Consider the following 19829-nt stretch of genomic DNA (forward strand, 5'->3'; position numbering starts at 1 on the left):
CAGCCAGAACACTACATGTACATGGCTTGCTGTGTCATACCAGCTGAAACACACACACAAAGAACACTATATGAAATTGCTTGCTGTGTCATACCAGCTGAAAAACACACAGAACGAACACTACATGTACATGGCTTGCTGTGTCATACCAGCGGAAACACACACAGACAGAACACTACCTGTACATGGCTTGCTGTGTCATATCAGCTGAAACACACTGAAAGAACACTACATGTACATGGCTTGCTGTGTCATATCAGCTGAAACACACTGAAAGAACACTACATGTACATGGCTTGTTGTGTCATACCAGCTGAAACACACACAGAACGAACACTACATGTACATGGCTTGTTGTGTCATACCAGCTGAAACACACACATAAAGAACACTACCTGTACATGGCTTGCTGTGTCATATCAGCTGAAACACACTGAAAGAACACTACATGTACATGGCTTGCTGTGTCATAACCAGCTGAAACACACTGAAAGAACACTACATGTACATGGCTTGTTGTGTCATACCAGCTGAAACACACACATAAAGAACACTACCTGTACATGGCTTGCTGTGTCATACCAGCTGAAACACACACACAAAAAACACTACATGTACATGGCTTGAGTGTGTCATACCAGCTGAAACACACACAGAAAGAACGCTACATGTACATGCCTTGCTGTGTCATACCAGCTGAAACACGCACACAAAAAACACTACATGTACATGGCTTGCTGTGTCATACCAGCTGAAACACACACAGAAAAAACACTACATGTACATGGCTTGCTGGGTCATACCAGCAGAAACACACACACAAAGAACACTATATGTACATGGCTTGCTGTGTCATACCAGCAGAAACACACACACAAAGAACACTACATGTACATGGCTTGCTGTGTCATACCAACTGAAACACACACATAAAGAACACTGCCTGTACATGGCTTGCTGTGTTATACCAGCTGAAACACACACATAAAGAACACTGCCTGTACATGGCTTGCTGTGTCATACCAGCTGAAACACACACAGAACGAACACTACATGTACATGGCTTGTTGTGTCATACCAGCTGAAACACACACAGAACGAACACTACATGTACATGGCCTGTTGTGTCATACCAGCTGAAACACACACATAAAGAACACTGCCTGTACATGGCTTGCTGTGTCATACCAGCTGAAACACACACAGAAAGAGATCTAAATATACATGCCTTGCTGTGTCATACCAGATTTACAGGCGTTTTTTGTTTTAAATATTAAAATGCGAGTGAAAGCGATACGACTTGAATGCAGTCATGTGTGTTAGTGTTAGTGTGTGTGTGTATCAATAAGACAGATAGGCCGGCGACCAAGATAAATTTATACATCAAGGAAAACAGACAGGTACGTAAATACTACACAATTAATACGCATGAATTCATATACAAGCAAACAAACAAAAAAACAATAATAAAACAAACCAAAGCAAACCAAAGAGAAACAAATAAACAAAGCTTAGCAGTTCAACCTGTCGCTCTTACCTTCATATAATACAATGACGTGCGCATCCTCCTGAAAACAGACGAAGACTCAAAATCACTATCTTCACTCTCTCTCACTCTCCCCTCCCCCCTCTCTCTCTCAGCAAGACACACACATACACACACATACACACACACACACATATACACACACACACACATACACATACACACACACACACACATATACATACACACGCGCGCGCGCGGCGCACGCACGCAAGCACACACACACACACACACATAATTATATATGACTGCCATACCACGTTGAAAGCACCGGTTCTCGTCCTACATGTAAATCTGAATGTTGAACTTAACGCCGCATGTACACTTTTGGAGTTCTGCTGCATTTACACCAGCATCTTTCAGACCAACACTCTCACACAAGGCCGCTTTGCAAGTGCATTCTGGTCACATTCAAGTCGACTGAAATTAACCATACTGAAATGTCCTCACAATGTTATTTGTCTGGCAGATGCAATCATAAAGCAAATAAAGATTGAAACACATACAATTATAAATACTCAACATCCAAAATTGTGAAGGACACTAAATGACAAACAGAAAAAAATCAGTTACATTATCAAAAGGAGCCAGTCTGCCCATCATACTTTTGATTGTATGTTTGATTTTACTAGTCTGATTGGTGTAAACTATTTTATGACTTATGCCACCTGTACCCCTGCCGGTTACCTGTGGGAGTTATGAGCAGCTGAGTGCGACTTGAATGCACCTTCCTCCCTAATATTTTGGGCTTTTCGTGACTGATTCAACTGAAATATAGCTTGAACTTAAGACATATTTATCATCCGGAATGTTTGCTCCAACTTCCATGCAAATTACTTATTTATTTTCAGAGCTATAAAGCCAAACAAAGCTAGAATGACCACTTGATCGCTAAGCCTAGCTGGCCTTTTTTCACCTTAGCCAAACACCATTGGGCGGATAGGTGTAGTGGTTAGTGTGCAAGCCTATAACGCTGACCCTTTGTGGGATTGACTCTCACTCAGTGTACCTGATACTAGTTTATTTATCCCCGAGTACGCAGTACTAGGGTCCAACAGACTTTAATTGTGTGTGTGTGTGTGTGTGTGTGTGTGTGTGTGTGTGTGTGTGTGTGTGTGTGTATGTGTGTGTGTGTGTGTGTGTGTGTGTGTGTCTCGACTTAACAGCTTATTGCTGGGAAACTACTGGGCGCAGTTCGTTCAAAAGTTGATACACTAACTTGATAATAGGTCCGATTGATCGTATTAAAACTCCATAATGTTACCTGGGACCTAAATGCGAAATAAATCACAAAAGCCACTCTTAACGGTGGGAGTTTTTGCGGTGGGAGGCTGGTCGCTTTGCGAACAGCCTGAACTTAAAGGGGAGACTTGAGCGGCAAACACGTCACGCAGTGCCGAGAAAAGCATGATTTCAGTGCAAGCCAGACAACGGGTGAGGAAATGGTCTCGGCAAAGAAATTACAATGCAGGGTTTGGTCTCGGTGAAAGAGAGACAGAGAGCACGAGAGAGTCTATGGCCAAAGTGATCCGGGGTCGATTCATTTTGTGCACATGTGTTAGTGTTACTGTTTGTGTGTGTGTGTGTGTGTTTGTGTGTGTGTGTGTGTGTGTGTGTGCATGAGTCTGTACTCGTGTGTGTGTGTGTGTGTAAGAAAGAAAGAGAGAGAGGGAGGGAGTGAGGGAGAGAGAGAGTGTGTGTGTGTGTGTGTGTGTGTGTGTGTGTGTGTGTGTGTGTGTGTGTGTGTGTGTGTGTGTGTGTGTGAATGTCTGAAGAGTACTCGGGTCCAGCGCGAGCGTTTTTTTTTATTAATTTATTAGCTGTTGCTTTTTGGGTCCAGCGGACCATATAGGCCAAATCAGGACCCCACAAGTTTAACATTACACAAATTTGAATTAAACCAATTTCAAAAAAACAAAGTCAATGTATCACAGTAAAATTATTATCACAGTAAAACTATTATCACAGTCGTGGCACCATGGTGCCTCTTCTCTTTTAAGCAGGTGAACATGTTATATAAGTGTAACCAGTGTGTAACCTAGCCAAAACACTTTATTTTTATCTACTTGAAGCCATCAAAACCATACAAGATACGCCCTGAGAATAAATGTGTCAGCCACTCATCCCCTGGTCACACATGACAAACTCGGGATTCACCATATTTTGGGTAAAAAAGGTGGAGAATTTTATGGGTTAGAAAAGGTAAGTGAAAGGGCTTAGGGGAGGCAAAAATAGAGAAGAGACAAGAAAAAGATCCTAATTAGGTTCACGGCATCGAGAGTGATGCGACCTTCTCTCAGAAGTTAGTAGAGAAGGCTCCCCCATCCACCACCCGAGCGACGCGCCTCTACGCCAATTAGGGGGCGCGAGGTGATACTAGTTTGAGCGCTGTGTAGTTTAACCAGCTCAAAACAGGTGGTTGTGTAATGTGTACAATAAAAACAAAATTAAGGGTCTTTTTCTCGGTAAAAGTGCTTGTAGCTGTTATCAGAGCGTGAGCTATAGAAAAGTGATTTATTATCATTATTATTCAGGGTCAGAGAGGGTAAAAGCAGCTAAGAAAAGGAGATGAGCATTGCCTTCTGAAAGCATGTAAACTGCAAGGCATTGCTATGTGAATGCTATCAATCAATCAATCAATCAATCAATCAATAAGTCTTATATCGCGCATATTCCGTGGGTACAGTTCTAGGCGCTCAGCAGTGATGCCGTGTGAGATGAAATTTTATACGGCCAGTAGATTGCAGCCTTTTCGGCGCATATTTACCTTTCGCTAAGGTGACAGCAACCAACTCTGTCAAGAGCATCTACTGGAGGGTGAAGATGCTAGTACATGTATATTGTATGCATAAATATGATTTATGTAGAAAAATATTTCTGATGTTTTCATTTTTTTATTTCTAGGATGACACGAACTAAGATGTAAAGTCCACCCCACCACTCGATAACATCAACAAGCCTGAAAAATAGCGCTTCGCTACAAAAAATAAAAATACGAAACAGCCTACATTTTTTTCAAGAGGACGACAACATCTGAGCTTTAATGTACCCAAAAGAAATAAAACCATGTTAAAAAAAAAGAAAAACGATAGTGACGTAATCCTTCCCAATTCAAATATAAACAATAATAAAGATAAGAATAAAAAAAACAAGAAAGGTAGGTTGTTGGAACGTTTGTTATTGACAAAACAATACATTCACAGATATTTCGACCCAACGGTCTTTTAAGTGAACAGACAAACAAATATTCACACAAAACTTATCTTGATAGTTCTATTATCTTTAATAATAAAGATGATAAACCTTCCGGGAAACCCAACCCATCCAGTCCAAAAATTACATTAACACATTACAGCCGCCATGTCATGCATAGTAAATCCATAAGCAAGTTGATTAGGTAGCACCTGAATGGTCCAATTGTCTCCCTTGGTATGTCAGTCTATCATCCCTCCTCATTTACTTTTCCATTTGAACCTCACATATTATCTACAAATTCATTAACAGCAACCATAAATCTCAAACATTCCCCCCTGGTTTCCTATAGAATATCAATCAGAAAACAAACAAAATAAAAGGTCTCAGAAATTAAAGTACGCACGTGTTATTTGTTTGGTTTTTACAAAATTCAAATCAAGAAGTTTTGTTACTTGGGTTAATTTTTGCTTGTAGACAGCTTCAGAAGAGCAAACATAATTTCCTTAACAACAATAAACAAAAGAGCCACTAAGAGATGTCTCTAGCTGTGACTCACAAAAGCTTGTGATCCATGAGTACCTTATTATGTCATCTGGGAAAAAAAGGTTTTGCTTGTTTTAAATTTACTGCGTGACACAACAAATCCTGTAGGGACCTATGTAGAAATATTTCTGTCAAGTAATTCCCTGCTGTGATGACCTGCAGTGTCTCTGCAGGTCACAGCTGCAGTTAGATCCCTGAGTTTCTTCCACTTTAACCTGACCAGGTCTTGGTTGCCCTTTTGACAAATGAGAAAAAATAACAGAACTCAACAGAACTTCTAAAAACAATTGAAAGAAAAACATAAGTTTGAGCTGAGGGAGGTAGAAATTTGCATAGTTGCACACTTGCTAAAACACACTCAACTGTCAAAGGAACCCACAAGTAAAACTGAAAGTCAAATTAATTGCGCTGTGAGTATGACTAAACGTTCAGTTTACAGTAGTTGATTTAATTATCGAGGCTGTCAAAACTGTAAGCTAGTATTTACTGAACCCTGGACAAAGAATAATACAAGTAACAACAGTGTGTATACAGTGAAGTAATTCTAAAGCTGATTCTTTTTTTTCTGGGAATGATCAGAAAAACACAAAGACTAACAAAATATTACCCCATGTAGAACAAGAAAAGAAGAGCTTTTGACAATTGTTTTTATTATGGGTTATTAAGTTAGTTTGATGCATCTGTTCACTCACCAAGCGTTGAACCTCTGTGCCCATATAGCTGTTTTGCATTACTGCTAACCATGATCCTCGTGAAGTTCTTGAACCAGGTTGCACAGTATATGGAGGTCTTGAAGTTGAACAAACAAAAGTGAACCTATAATTCATTTTGTTGAAAACTGTACAATGGGAATACATGTCTAGAAGCCAGACCATAAAGCTACCAGCTATTAGTATTCTTTACATGCAGAACAAAGTGAGAAAAGCAAGTGAGCAAAACAAACAAAAACGAGGGACAGAGTTGCTCTTCAAAAGAGTAATACCATGGTCGCTTAAATTTGTTTTGATGAAATAACTCATTGACAATGATGGCTATATGAAACCATGTTAACAATTTAAGCACTGATGTTCACTGATAAAAAGCACTGTTACAAAAATAAAAAAAAATAAAAATCAGGTCTAAATAGTTACATATTTTCCTGTTGGATCTTTTTGTTTTACAGACATTAAAAAAAAAATTAAAACTAGGGTTTTTAAAGTTGGGTTCCATTGACAAGATAGACCTTAAAGGAGTGCAGACACTTACCTCCTCGACCAAGAATGCTAAGTACTGTACAAAGACTGCAACCAAAGTCTGTTGACAGCATCTTTTGCCTGGTGTACAAGTGTTCTGCAGCTGGGAGAATGGAACAAAAATACAAGTCCAATAAACAACAGAATATCAATAGACTGAAGAACATATTATACATGTATATAACTAGTTTAAAGGTTTACCCCTGAAACAACCACCCATAAAGCCGGGACCCTAACATGTATTTCCACCGTCAGAACTGCCAAATCAAAGACTGAAAACCTGTTTATTGCTGTTGTGCCACGGACAGTATACTATTAATTTATTAAAAAAGTAACATGCCCAGGAAACCAGCTTTGTTTGAAATCAAACGTTTTCAAATAATAGTCTTGTCATCAGTCACTGTCTAAATGGAAATCAAATTCGCCTGAATTTAAACAAGCACCCACTGATTATATTTGTATATATACATAGATATGTATGACTAAAATAAGTAAAGTGAATTAAGAATAATTTATCTTTAAACTGTTGTACCAACCACAAAAATGAGACCAAAATTGACAATGATTTTAGCGAAGAAACTGTTCATCATTACTTATGTAACCGAGTGCCAATTTACTTTACCATTTCTCACCGAGCACAAACACTCAAAGCAACTGACACAAGTTATATTACCAGGTTCTTTTATTCCATAAGGTGAAAAGGGGAATAATGTGTGGGATAACAGGGGTTTACCTTCAAATACAAAACTTTGAATGTATTACAACAGGACTAAACAACTCCAAAAACAACGCTCTCAATTCTTCACTCTAAAACTATATTCTAAATTATCCCTCTGAAGCTACACTTAAAAAAAAACACTAAATCCTTCCTCCAAACTAAACTCTAAAACTCTACTCTAAATCCTCACTATCCACTTTAACCCCAAAACACACAATGAAACTCTAATCTAAAACAAACGGAATCTAAAAAAACAACCTAAAAACAACTCTAAAAAAAAACAAATCTACAAAAACTCACTGAGCCCCTCTAACAAAAACTAGTCTACAGAACCCAGTCCACAAATCTACGAGAACCAGTCTACGAAAACCAGTCTACGAGAACTAATCTACGAGAACCAATCTACGAAAACTAATCTACAAAATCCCCATCTAGGAAAACTAATCTAAAATAACCCACTAAAAAACCCGTCTACGAAAACCCCATCTAAAAAAAAGAAAGAACTGAATCTAACTACACCCCTCTAGAAAAGAACCCCGTCGCACACTCCGCCATCCTGCAAACCACAGAATGCACGCCGTAAGCTATACGTAAACAACTCAACAATTTCAACTACCACAAACTAACTCTTTGAACAACAAAACACATCATTCCTATCAAATAACATACATACAGTACCGTTCTCTCAAACGGTTTTCTAAAGCATTCAATAAACAAAAGTTTTCCCAAACATTCAACTCACAAAACAGTCTTCATGAACATTCAAATAAATCCTCCCCCAAGCAGCATACTCTTCTTCTCACTGCTTACCCATTTACAGAAAGAAAATTGTATTAACCTACCAGCAAAAGAAATCCTCACATCCCAAAGGATTTCAGCCTGTGACCAAACATGTCACACCAGGCGTCCAGACAACACACGCAAAAAAAATATACGTTTTCGTTCTTCAGAAATCCAAGCAGAAAGAAAGTCTCAGTAGGACCCAGGGCCCAACATCCGCGTGCCTGCGTCACAAGGTTAACACACTTCGACTCGAGGGGTGTCGAGTACCTTTATTTTCTCTACTTGGTGCCCAACATCACCCTCAACTATTCAAAAGTACATCGCGGCGGAGAGAAAAAGAGAGACGGAATAAAGTCACCTGTCAATTGTTTCTTGTTCACAAAAACAATAATCACAATTTTACTCCAGAAACTTATACCAAAAAACAATCGTTTTACCTAAGAATCGGCTCTTCCGTCAGACCATTTCAATACCTAAAAACACAGTCTCGGAAACCTTAGTGGATCCCCGATAGTACAGGGGTACCCGAGTTCACAAGTTCAAACGGATGTACACAAGTGCATGTGCACCGTAACTGTCGTCGGTCACAAGCTCACACTTACCACAAGTTTCATCACATCTGGAACAGAAACTGGCTGTGTTGGACATGTGGATATATTCTGGCTGGTACTTGGAGATTTGTTGCATTTCTTTTTACTTCATCTTCCAGCTTGAGTGTGTACTTGACTGGCGGTGGCAGTGGCAGTGATGAGTGTTTTGTTGCTCACACATGACCTGTGTGTGTGTGTGTGTGTGTGTGTGTGTGTGTGTGTGTGTGTGTGTGTGTGTGTGTGTGTGTGTGTGTGTGTGTGTTGAGATTATCCAATGTTGTAAGTTTATTGTTACGTTATTTAGCTAGAAATAAAATGTATAATTATGCATTTGATGTTTAAATAGTATGTTTTTATTCATAGTAAATATGTAAAGCGAGGAGAGCATAGGTTACTGTGATTCGCGCTTGATAATCTGTCATGATTATCATTATTATTATGTTTTCTTTGTAAAGTGAATAATTGCTGAAATATCCAATTCTACATTAAAAAAAAACCACACAGCCAGATAGACAGTACATTTAAGTACTCGTGCAAGTGGAAATATATATTTATCACATGTAAACGGTTGGACAGATCTGTGAAGATTAACAACGTAGTTTATACGATAATGAAAGCATTTTTAAATGTTATGTTCAATCTTCCCTTTTTAAAAGGTTCTTTTTTATCATTCTGATTTGCAGCTATTTGTGTCTTGTTACTGTTTGAATTGAATTTCACGCTACTGTTTGACTGGTGTCAGGTTAGTTTGCCGATACGTATGAAGGTCAGCTGGTGGTTAGCTGTTATGTGCCTTACGTACACGCTGTTTTCTTATTGTATACTTTTGTACTACATGTATTTGAATAATATGCATTTTCGTTACTTTTACTGCTTGGCTGATCTTGTGTATTTTTGCGAGTACATATCACTATCAGTTGTGTTTTTAAATTTAGCTTGTAAGTAAGTTTTTAATTTTAAATTTTTGATAACTTGACTGCTTTTGTGTATTTTTACGAATACATATCGTAAATAAATAAAAATAAATAAAATAAATAAATATCAAGAAGCAATGCACTGGCGGTGCGTCCTCTTTCTGCTTTTATTACGTTTAGACAAGTTTTGACTAGATCTTTTCTGGAAGACTGGGAATCGAGACGAGGGTGATGGTGTGTGTGTGTGTGTGTGTGTGTGTGTGTGTGTGTGTGTGTGTGTGTGTGTGTGTGTGTGTGTGTGTGTGTGTGTGTGTGTGTGTGTAAAATAGTACAGGACTGATCTTATTAAAACCTAACATGTTAACTCTTCAAGATGGTATCCCGAGACACTCTTTTCATTTTATTTCAACAAATGCCTTAAACGACGTCCTATCTTGCTTTAAAAAAATTATTGAGGCGGCACTGTGGTCATTTAACTGGTTTACAGTCTTTGACCCGGTGCGGACTAAAGGATTGCATTTTTATCTTGGAAGCATATAAATTACTTAATAAGAAAATTAAACTCCGACATTCTGAACAGACAGATTAAACACAATTATTGCATTGTATTCCTTATTTTTCCTTAATGCAAGGTTTGAGAGTGAAACATTTCGTTTCTTTTTTTTTCATGTAGCCAATAGTTTTTTTGTTTTTTAATAATCGGCTTTTGCTTCTTGCCTATATCAAGCAAGTAAACGATGATGTAATTTGAACTAAACAATTCCATTGGCGTGCGTCGTGTTCGACCCAGATGGAATAAGTGCAGGAATATGTCACAGTGTTTATCACCAACCCGCTGGCGGGCGTGGATTTTGGATAATCGATTCCATACTCTGCAAAGAGGCACACAAGCGTTTCTCCCCGGTATGGTGGCGTGGGTAGTGTATAACACATACTTTTTACTTTGAAACCATCTTTGACAATACTGGGTCGTGCGTGACACAAGTCATTCCGACGGAGGTTAACTTGAGCACGATTCTTGCACTGACAATCGACCGTAAAATAAATCCCTCACGCGAAACCCACGAACCGGATGTCGTGTTGGACTCGATCACCATCTGATCAGCCTTTAAAGTCTGTTGGAGACATCAGTTTATGTTGATATATATATATGTATATAAAACATCAGAAATTGTGAAAGAAACAATTGAAAGTCAGCAGAGACTTTCTTCCGAGATTTGTTAAAATCTCTTAGCAGAGATAGAGAGAGAAATAAGTATCCCTTCACAGACAGCCTATTGGGAGCATCAGACCCTCCTCAAGGGGGACCGAGATTTACAGAGCAAAGTCCCTTTGTGGGGGACGTATCGCAAGGTAATCTAGTCCTGAGGAGGACCATTGTATTTGTACCTAGACCAGACACGTGTTTCGACACTACTGTGTCTCATCAGTGGTCAGGTGGTACTGATGGCGAGAGTTGTCAACCCATGGTATCCAACTAAGAAGCAAACCATTCTCTGAATGGTAGCTTCTGTTGTTGGCATGGGAGACTACCCTCATCTGACAACCCCAAGAGGATATCTGTGAAGGGAAACACTTTGATTTAAGGCCAAAGTGTAGAATTGATATTTATTAAGAAAGAATTTAGACAAGTTTTAACCAAGAAATTAGGTTAAAACAAGGGAAATTTGAAAAAGCCTAAAGGGAGGTAACTCTGTACCAGCCTGCAGATCCAGAAATGGATCATATATATATATATATATATATGCTCTTCTTTGATCCTTATCTAGCCTTGAAACGTTACGCGTGTTAATTTGACAAATGTCCTGCACGATCAAAGACAATCAAACGCAGTTGATGAACCAGAGGTTAGTACTATCCAAAAATCTGCCGACAAAAACATGCAAATAAACAGACCTTCAGAGGGCTCAACATTCAGGAATGAACATGAATTACAGGATCCAATTTTGCGGTGAGAAAGTTGCACAGGTATGCGTCCACAGTGTTGCCCCAAGGTCCATTCTAGTTTAGAATCCTACCCAATGTAATCAATGTCAACGGTTTCCAAGTGGTTGAAGGGACGTTAAAAATAAACCCAAAAACAACCATGGTTTCTTGTCCCCTCCCTTCCTCTCTTTCCCCCTCTTATCTAAAGTCGTGTATCATAGACTGACACGGAGTTGCAGTTGCACATGTGTGCTACTTACCTTTAGGTAACACCAGAAGCCTATCATGATAGAAACACCTTAATTACCAGCAGTCGACACGCAATGATACATATGCCCTTTGACCTTTCCTTGGGGATATCCTGTACTAAACATAGAATACGGGATTGTGGAAAAGCTGTTCAATGGCACTCACGCAGTATATTCGATTTCCAATACACGACTCAAAACCTTTGGGATAAATCAATAAGAATAAAATACAAGAATATATAGTTCAGAAAAGAAGGAACAAAAAGTTGAAAAATCATGTTTTGCAAAAGTCTTAGGGGACTCGAACTCCAGACCGCCGGCTTTGAAGGCAAACGTCTTACCACTCCGCCACAAGGCGCACACAATGTAAGCGTGAAATATAAGACTTGAACTGCCAACATAACTGCCACGTGCCCGGGTTTTTGAATCGAGCATTTGTTGACTCGTCGTTTTCCCCGTTTGTATTTGTGTTTTGTACGTTTTCTTGATATCATCATTACACGTGGTCGCGGATTTGCCTATAGGGTAATCAATGTTCACCAAAGCCGATGTTACTAAAAATAAAAAAATAAAAAAATGAATGGGTAATTCTGGGGATGATATTGTTCCACTGGAAGTAGACCTACTCAATAATTATGCAACTTTTATATTATTTAAATCATTTCATAATCCAAAACGTGTGGAATGAATATAATGAATAAAATACAAGAATTACGAGTTCAGAAAAAAATAAAAATAAAATTGCCCTCGAAGCGGATCGAACCCGGGACCACAAAAGTAAGGCCTAGCGCATGACCGGGCGCGACTGTACCAACTGAGCTAATCTGTCGCACTGTAGAGCGAGGGAGATTATAACTTCAAATATTACACTCGAGTTCTTGAGTGTGTCGACGACTGACTCGAGTTTCCGAGTCTCTCCGTTCGTATTTGTGTACTGTTTTCTATTTCTCACTGTTCGGGGCTAATTCAGTTCATAACTGACCCTACGCTCCCGGTCACTTCGTATTAGTTTGGAAAGCAATATCAAGTAGCGATAATTTCAAGTGTGACCAACATTATTGATACAAAATGCATTGACCAATCGCCGAAAGGCCGCGCTGACGTCATTGTATGAGCAGATTTTTGTACCCAAAATCCTCGATGACAAACTGAGGAGTTAGTGCGGGAGAACGACGATCTATGAACGGTTTATCATATAAAGGGAAGCAAGCGGTAAAAACGGGCGTCGATAGAGCCATTGAAATGAACCGTGTTATCTACTTGTAGTATTTCATTCCCTTGTGGTAACACTCAGTTGATACACGGAGTTTCCTGCGCGTTAGTAGTGAGGTTGCGGGGAAGACGCCCGACAACTCAGCACGACGACACTTGACGGTGACCTTCTTTTTTCCCCCTCACACAGTCGGAACGGGGCCTTTGCGAGACGTTCCGGCTGAAAAATGGAGCAATTTGTCGTCGTCGCAAAAACGGAAGATAGAAATTGGTCTTTGCTGTTAAGTCGACACGCCGCCAGAATACAAGCGTTGACTGATCATGCCGTTGTCAGCACGCCGCCAGAATCCGTGCGTTAGGTGCGTGAGTCACTTCGCCACACACCGCCATAATAGTGGCGTTGGAAGTGGAAAATACCACGCTGGGGATTTTCCATACGAAAACCCACGTGATAGGTTCAGAGGTCGGCTGCATTATCATACGCGACAAATAACTCCCAGAACAGTTGATTTCATTGGTTAGTTTGGATACTACAGGTCATTGACGGCACCAACCCATGCCTTAGTTTCATATTTAGGATTCCAAAATGTCGCGAGTTGTCAGTGTTGTTGTTGCGAAGCGAAGCGGCGTGCGGAAGGCAGGCAGTGTGTGCATCAAACAGTGTTGTTGTGATGGATGGATAAGTGAGTGATGAGGGTGAATGAGTTAGCCAAATCAAGAGCTCGAGGTGTCAATGCTACTTTGGCCAAAACCCAATGCAAGCGGACGGACGCGATTCTGGTGCCGGGAATGTGCTGTGGCCACATGGCTGTGGCGCTTTGTGTTGAGCCGTGCTTCGAAGTGTGGCACACAAAGAAGGATGTTCTCCGTGCATAAACCGAGTTCTAAACAAGTCATTTATACAAAAACTGTAAATACTGTGACAGCAAGTGTTTCTTTTCTTCTATGGATAAAACCCAACGCAATGGGACTCGATTCTGGTGCCTGGAATGTGGTGTGGCGTTTTGCGTTGAGCTGTGCTTCCAAGTGTGGCACTGTAAATACTGTGACAGCAAGTGTTTCTTTTCTTCTACATGGATATATTCATCATAGTCATCACCCAGTCATCTCATTGTCTCATTCAGGTTAGTAAATTCTTTTTTGAGTATTCACTAACAACATTTTGTGCATATTTTCAAACATGTCTGTAGTATTTTATGTGGTGCCTCTGGACTTTTTTTATTTAAATTGTTGACATTTTCAATAGCATACCACACAAACACAACAAGCCTTTTGACAAATACAAAGTACATTTCTGAAACAATGAAAGATCTTTCTTTAATTGTGTGCAAACAGTAAGTCTCCACATGTACTAGTTTTATTACAATATTTTTTTCAAAATACAATATTTTTTTTCAAAATTAACCAATTTTGGTTGTCAGCAGGCTATTTATTGACATTTTCAATAGCATACCACACAAACACAACAAGCCTTTTGACAAATACAAAGTACATTTCTGAAACAATAAAAGATCTTTCTTTAATTGTGTGCAAAAAGTAAATCTCCACATGTACTAGTTTTTTTACAATACTTTTTTCAAAATACAATATTTTTTTCAAAATTTCCCAATTTTGGTTGTCAGCAGGCTATTTATATGCTTTGGCTCAGGCGTTCTGAGTGTATAGTCATGTCATAGGGTGGACGTGTTGAATGAGTTGTTATGGACATATAGATTGTTCATTTTGCAAATGGCTTTTGAAGAAAAAAACAAATCTTTGATAGGCGTGGATTTACAGTTTGTTTTGTCGGGTACCATCTCAGATGCTCACAAGTCTTCTCAATGAAGCCGCTATAAACTGTTTGCGAAATTTGGTGTTTTTCACGTCCGGGCCGAACGAATGAATTAAATACTAGTTTTATTCTTAACTTGAGATGTTTGGATGGTGCTTTCTTCTCTGTTTGAGGTTCCAGTTTGTGATCGGCTAAAAAGCAAAACCATGTTTTTGAAGGGGAAAATAGTTGAGTTATAAGGGGTTGATCAATGACACATACACACACACACACACACACACACACACATGCGCACGGGCGCACATGCACCCGCGCACACTCACACACCCACACACACGCGCGCACGCACACACACACACACACACACAAACAAACAAACACATGCACACCACACACACACACACACACACACAAACACACACACACACACATAAAATGTATGGGCTAACACGCAACAGCTGTTGCTTTTTTATTAGGTCACAGACATGGAAGACCCAGGTGCAAGACGAATAATTCATATTGATACTGAAATGCGTGTTCCCCACCACCCAAAACATGCCCCGAGGGGCTTCGCCTCTACAAGTCGTGTCAAAATCATTCGTTCTTATCATGTAATTCTTTGGCTCTCTTTTTCGTGTGCCTGTTGTATGATGACAATGGAGGTGTGCGCTGTGTACTGTGAAACCAAACGCCCTAAAAGGCTAAACCGTGAGATACAGCACACTTTTATTCCAAGAGTTATGCGGATATTCAGCACGTGTTTTTCAAGTTGGAGGCAAATAACTGTCTTCTGTTGAAGTGTGTGTGTGTGTGTGTGGATGAAAGAGAGAACATGTGTGTGTCGGTGTATCAATGTGTGGGGGGTAGGAGGACAGTACACTGTGGACTGCAAGCCTCCATACCTTGCTGTTGGTTTAAACAGTGTTTTATTCAAATACAACTTTACAAAGCCATGAAAAATATGTTTTAATAAAGGAGCACAACAAGATAAACTTATGAATGTGCTCTTAGAGACAAAATAATGAATTGGCGGACGATATTGTAAATTCTTAATTCAAACCAATCAAAACAACAATAATAAGAATAACGAGAACAAAACTAGTACTTCAACAACAACAACAGCAGAGAAGCACACAAAATGGAGTATCACATATGTAAATAGAGAAAAAGAGAAAGAGGCTGAGACAGACAGAGAGAGAGAGAGAGAGAGAGAGAGAGAGAGAGAAAGAGAGAAAGAGAGAGAAAGAGAGAAAGAGAGAGATGGTTGAAAAGACAAATTACCCCCCCCCCCCCCCCTTGGCAGGGTTGCTATTTTGAAATCTTTGATATTGTCAAATATCACACATTTATGGATGATGCTGCCATTTGTTGTTTTAGTGATAATGTGATAATGTGTATACACATTTAGGGCTGTTTTTCAGTATTAATAACATGTTCTGTTTGATTAAGGGTATTCAGCTGGTATTTCCTTGTTTTTACTACCTATTTTATTCATGTTTTTATTACTTAATTAGTGGAAGAATCTGTTGTAATGTATGTTTGATGGTGTATGCTTTTAATCAAGCGTTGCTGACTATGAATGTAGATGTAAATGCTTGTATAACTGTGTTTGAATTTTAAATGTGTCAAGCGCAAAGAGCATAATTGTAAAGTTATGATGTTGCGCTATATAAATGCTCATTTATTATTATTATTATTATAACCCACATGACCATATGTTTCATTTGATTCAGAAAACAGCATTTTAATTTATATGGGCTAATAAAAAATATATTAGTAGTAGAAAAACAGTTGTTCGAACAGTTGAAAAAGGAGGGCCAGGAGTACCATAATTGCAATCATAAATGGAAAAATGTTATATTTTCTGTTTGTCCCAAAGTTAAATATTTATGTGAATTAGGTCCTAGCCTCCCAGATGATAAAAATTAGAACAGTTTTTGGAAAAATGTTTTTTCGGCCCAAAACATTTGGCAGTAAAATAAGTTGTGAAAATCCTCAAGAATGATTGCAAAAGCCAATTTGTTTATAATGAGAATGATAAAGTGAAAGGCAACTTTTTTCTTTTTGTGTGTGATAAAACATGGTTTGAAAAAGGTGTATATTGTATAAAGCACATGATGTCAGCTGATGGAACCTCTTTGTCATACAGAGCCTTTAAAACAAAATACGATTTAAACACAGAGTTTATTACATTTACTGGTCTGTTTGAACAATCGTTTTAGAGCTGGTTATGTATCAGCGAGGTGACCCGTCTTCGTCGGAGGACAGTTGTGTGACGAGTTCTGAAAGTGTTGTGCTGTATATTGAGGAGAAAACTACACAACCTTCTGGTACATGTTAAAATAAAGTCACGTTACTGCAACCCCTGACTGGCGTCTCTATTCAATGCTTCCTGATCTGAGCACCCCACTCCAATTTACAATATCGTCCGCCAATTCATTATTTTGTCTCTAAGAGCACATTCATAAGTGTATCTTGTTGTGCTCCTTTATTAAAACATATTTTTCATGGCTTTGTGAAGTTGTATTTGAATAAAACACTGTTTAAATCAGCAGCAAGGTATGGAGGCTTGCAGTCCACAGTGTACTGTCCTCCTACCCCCACACATTGATACACCGACACACATGTTCTCTCTTTCATCCACACACACACACACACACACACACACACACACACACACACACACACTTCAACAGAAGACAGTTATTTGCCTCCAACTTGAAAAAAACGTGCTGAATATCCGCATAACCCTTGGAAAAAAAGTGTGCTGTATCTCACGGTTTAGCCTTTTAGGGCGTTTGGTTTCACAGTACACAGCGCACACCTCCATTGTCATTATACAACAGGCACATGAAAAAGAGAGCCAAAGAATAACATAATTATATACAGATGGGTTTACCTGGTGATCATTTCCTTCCTGAAGAGTTCGTCCACATGTTCCCTGAATTTGACTCGGAACAGTCTTTCCGTTTTTAAGATTTGCTAATACTTTTCCGTGCGTCGTCCAAGAAGCAATACTTGCGGAATGGTTATATTCTTCACTTGCCAGTTTTGCATTTGTGATCGTCAGATCTTCGTCTTCTGATACGCCCTTGTCTTTCAGTTTGTTTCTGTCATGAATCACACTATCTCTCTATTTTCATTTTCTTCTTGTTCTTAATAATTCTTTAGTTTTTTACAAGTGGTTTTCGTTATAACCCAGCCAGCATGATTCTGCGTGACGCATGCGTTATTTCTGCGTTTTTCATTCGGGGATGCGTACGGCCTCGTGACACCTTCGCTTCGCGCGCGTTACTTTTCGCAAACTTTTACGCAGATTGTCGCATTCGAAACGACTTCACCACGCAGTGTTTAGCACGCGTGGATTCAATGAAAAGGTGATTGCAATTATTGTTTTTCCTAATTTTATACCGTGTGTTTATGCTTGTTCTTCATGAAATAATTTATTATATTTTATGTTATTAAAAAATATTTATTTTTACATTTTGGTTATGAATAGTTATTCTTCTTCAAAAACTTTTTTTTTTTTTAGAAAAAAATTGCATAAAAACTTTCAATCTGTTATTTTTCAGTTTATCTTAAGACAGTTTCGGTTAAAAAAAATACATTTAAAAGTTTAATAAAATATGTTTATTTTATGTAATGGTTTTCCCATTTAATTTTTATTTAATCATTTTGTTATTACTAACATTTATTTGTTTAATTTTTATCCTGATTATTTTTATCTTAAAATAAATATATATATAATGATTATTTTAATTTGTATTATCATTATAATTGTTTTAGCATGTATTATTATTATTGTAAGGTTGAAGACTCAGTTCTTCCCGTAGCTGGCTGCGACTTTCATGTTCGACGTGATGTGTTGTGCCCCAAAAGACATTCTTGTGCTGTGCTCTGTGAGAGGTGTTTTCTTTGTGCTTAATATTATTTTGTTTGGACCTAGCTATTGATGTGTACATTGTTGTTAAACAGTTGTTTGTTGTATGTTTATCAGGGTTTGCTAGTGTGTGATAGGGTTCGTTTCCGTCTGTAGATGTTAGTTTCTTTGTTAGTCCCGTGTTGACAACTCTTCGACAAGCGCTTAGAACTGTACCCACGGAATACGCGCTATATAAGCTTCATATTGATTGATTGATTGATAATGGGGATTTGGTATTGTTGTAGAAATTAGCTTTTCAAAAAATAATGTCGTGGAAAAGTCTAGGCAAAGCATAATAAAATTATTATATGAACAGAAAAGATAACTGAAATCTATATGAACACCCATAACAAAACGATCAAAACATAAAAAAAAATTCAGATTAAACAACAAAAAAAGTAAATTAAAGTAACTCTGAAACTAATTATCTACTCAAAATAAAGGCTGATGTTAATGGTTACATAAAAATTTTTCTCAGCATTTTTTCCTTTTATTTTATTTTGCTGTGGAAGAAAATCTCTATAAAAGTTCAATTCCAGGGGAGACAGTTACCTTGACTGCAAAGAGAAATTTATTGAAGTTATTTCCCTTGTCTGTCAGACCTACTTCAATCTTCAACTTCCTGTTGGCAAGAAGTCTGTCAATCCACATTGTATCGGCGTTTTCTTGCTTTTTCTTCTTATTGACTTGTATTTTTGACTTGCGTATTGGATGCAAGGTAATCTTATCCTTCTCTCTGAAATGAAGATTGACTTCTTTCAAGAATAGGTAAGTTGATCAACTGAAGGAAAGATTTGGGAATTTGAATTTTTGAAAGCTCGCGGCCTTCGGCTTCCGAGTTTGATAGCAGAGAGAATTTCTCACACTTTCGATTTTTAGCCTAGAAGAACACTGTTCTATTCATTCATGTTTGTTTTGTCTGAAAGATGAATGAATGAACTAACTTTTCCAAAAGCATAAAGTTGATTGATGCAGTGGTTTGTTTTTAAGGAGTTGTGGAAGAGTGAAAATGCCATCCGATCCGAATCCCGATTCGCGGGTCGCATACGGCACTATAAAAACTGAATTTTCGTTTATCATTTTATGTCTCATTGTCTGTTTCTTTATGAACTTTTGTTGGTTCCTAATCTGGTCGAGTCATTGCGGCAGCAGTTGTCAGGAGCTTTAGTAGTAATACTAATAGGCTCTTCATATATCTGTTTTTTTATTTGTATCTTTTTATTTTTCCA

At 38.4% G+C, this 19829-nt stretch overlaps 1 protein-coding gene and 1 long non-coding RNA gene across 2 annotated transcripts in view; both read right to left on the minus strand.

Moving 5' to 3' along the window:
* Window positions 1–19829, minus strand: part of LOC138980181 (uncharacterized) — a 42441-nt gene that overhangs the window by 2761 nt on the left and 19851 nt on the right. The window contains exon 2 of the mRNA XM_070353016.1: window positions 1538–1568. Within this exon, the coding sequence (XP_070209117.1) occupies window positions 1538–1564 (27 nt within the window). The 5' untranslated portion in view covers window positions 1565–1568. The remainder of the gene's footprint in view (window positions 1–1537; window positions 1569–19829) is intronic.
* LOC138980882 (uncharacterized) lies at window positions 4687–6861 on the minus strand. The gene is made up of 3 exons (XR_011460475.1): window positions 6530–6861; window positions 5977–6073; window positions 4687–5519 (listed from the first exon to the last, which is right to left on the minus strand). It is a non-coding gene; the product is annotated as an uncharacterized lncRNA (long non-coding RNA).

Source organism: Littorina saxatilis, linkage group LG11, assembly GCF_037325665.1.
Source record: "Littorina saxatilis isolate snail1 linkage group LG11, US_GU_Lsax_2.0, whole genome shotgun sequence".
NCBI lineage: Eukaryota > Metazoa > Mollusca > Gastropoda > Littorinimorpha > Littorinidae > Littorina > Littorina saxatilis.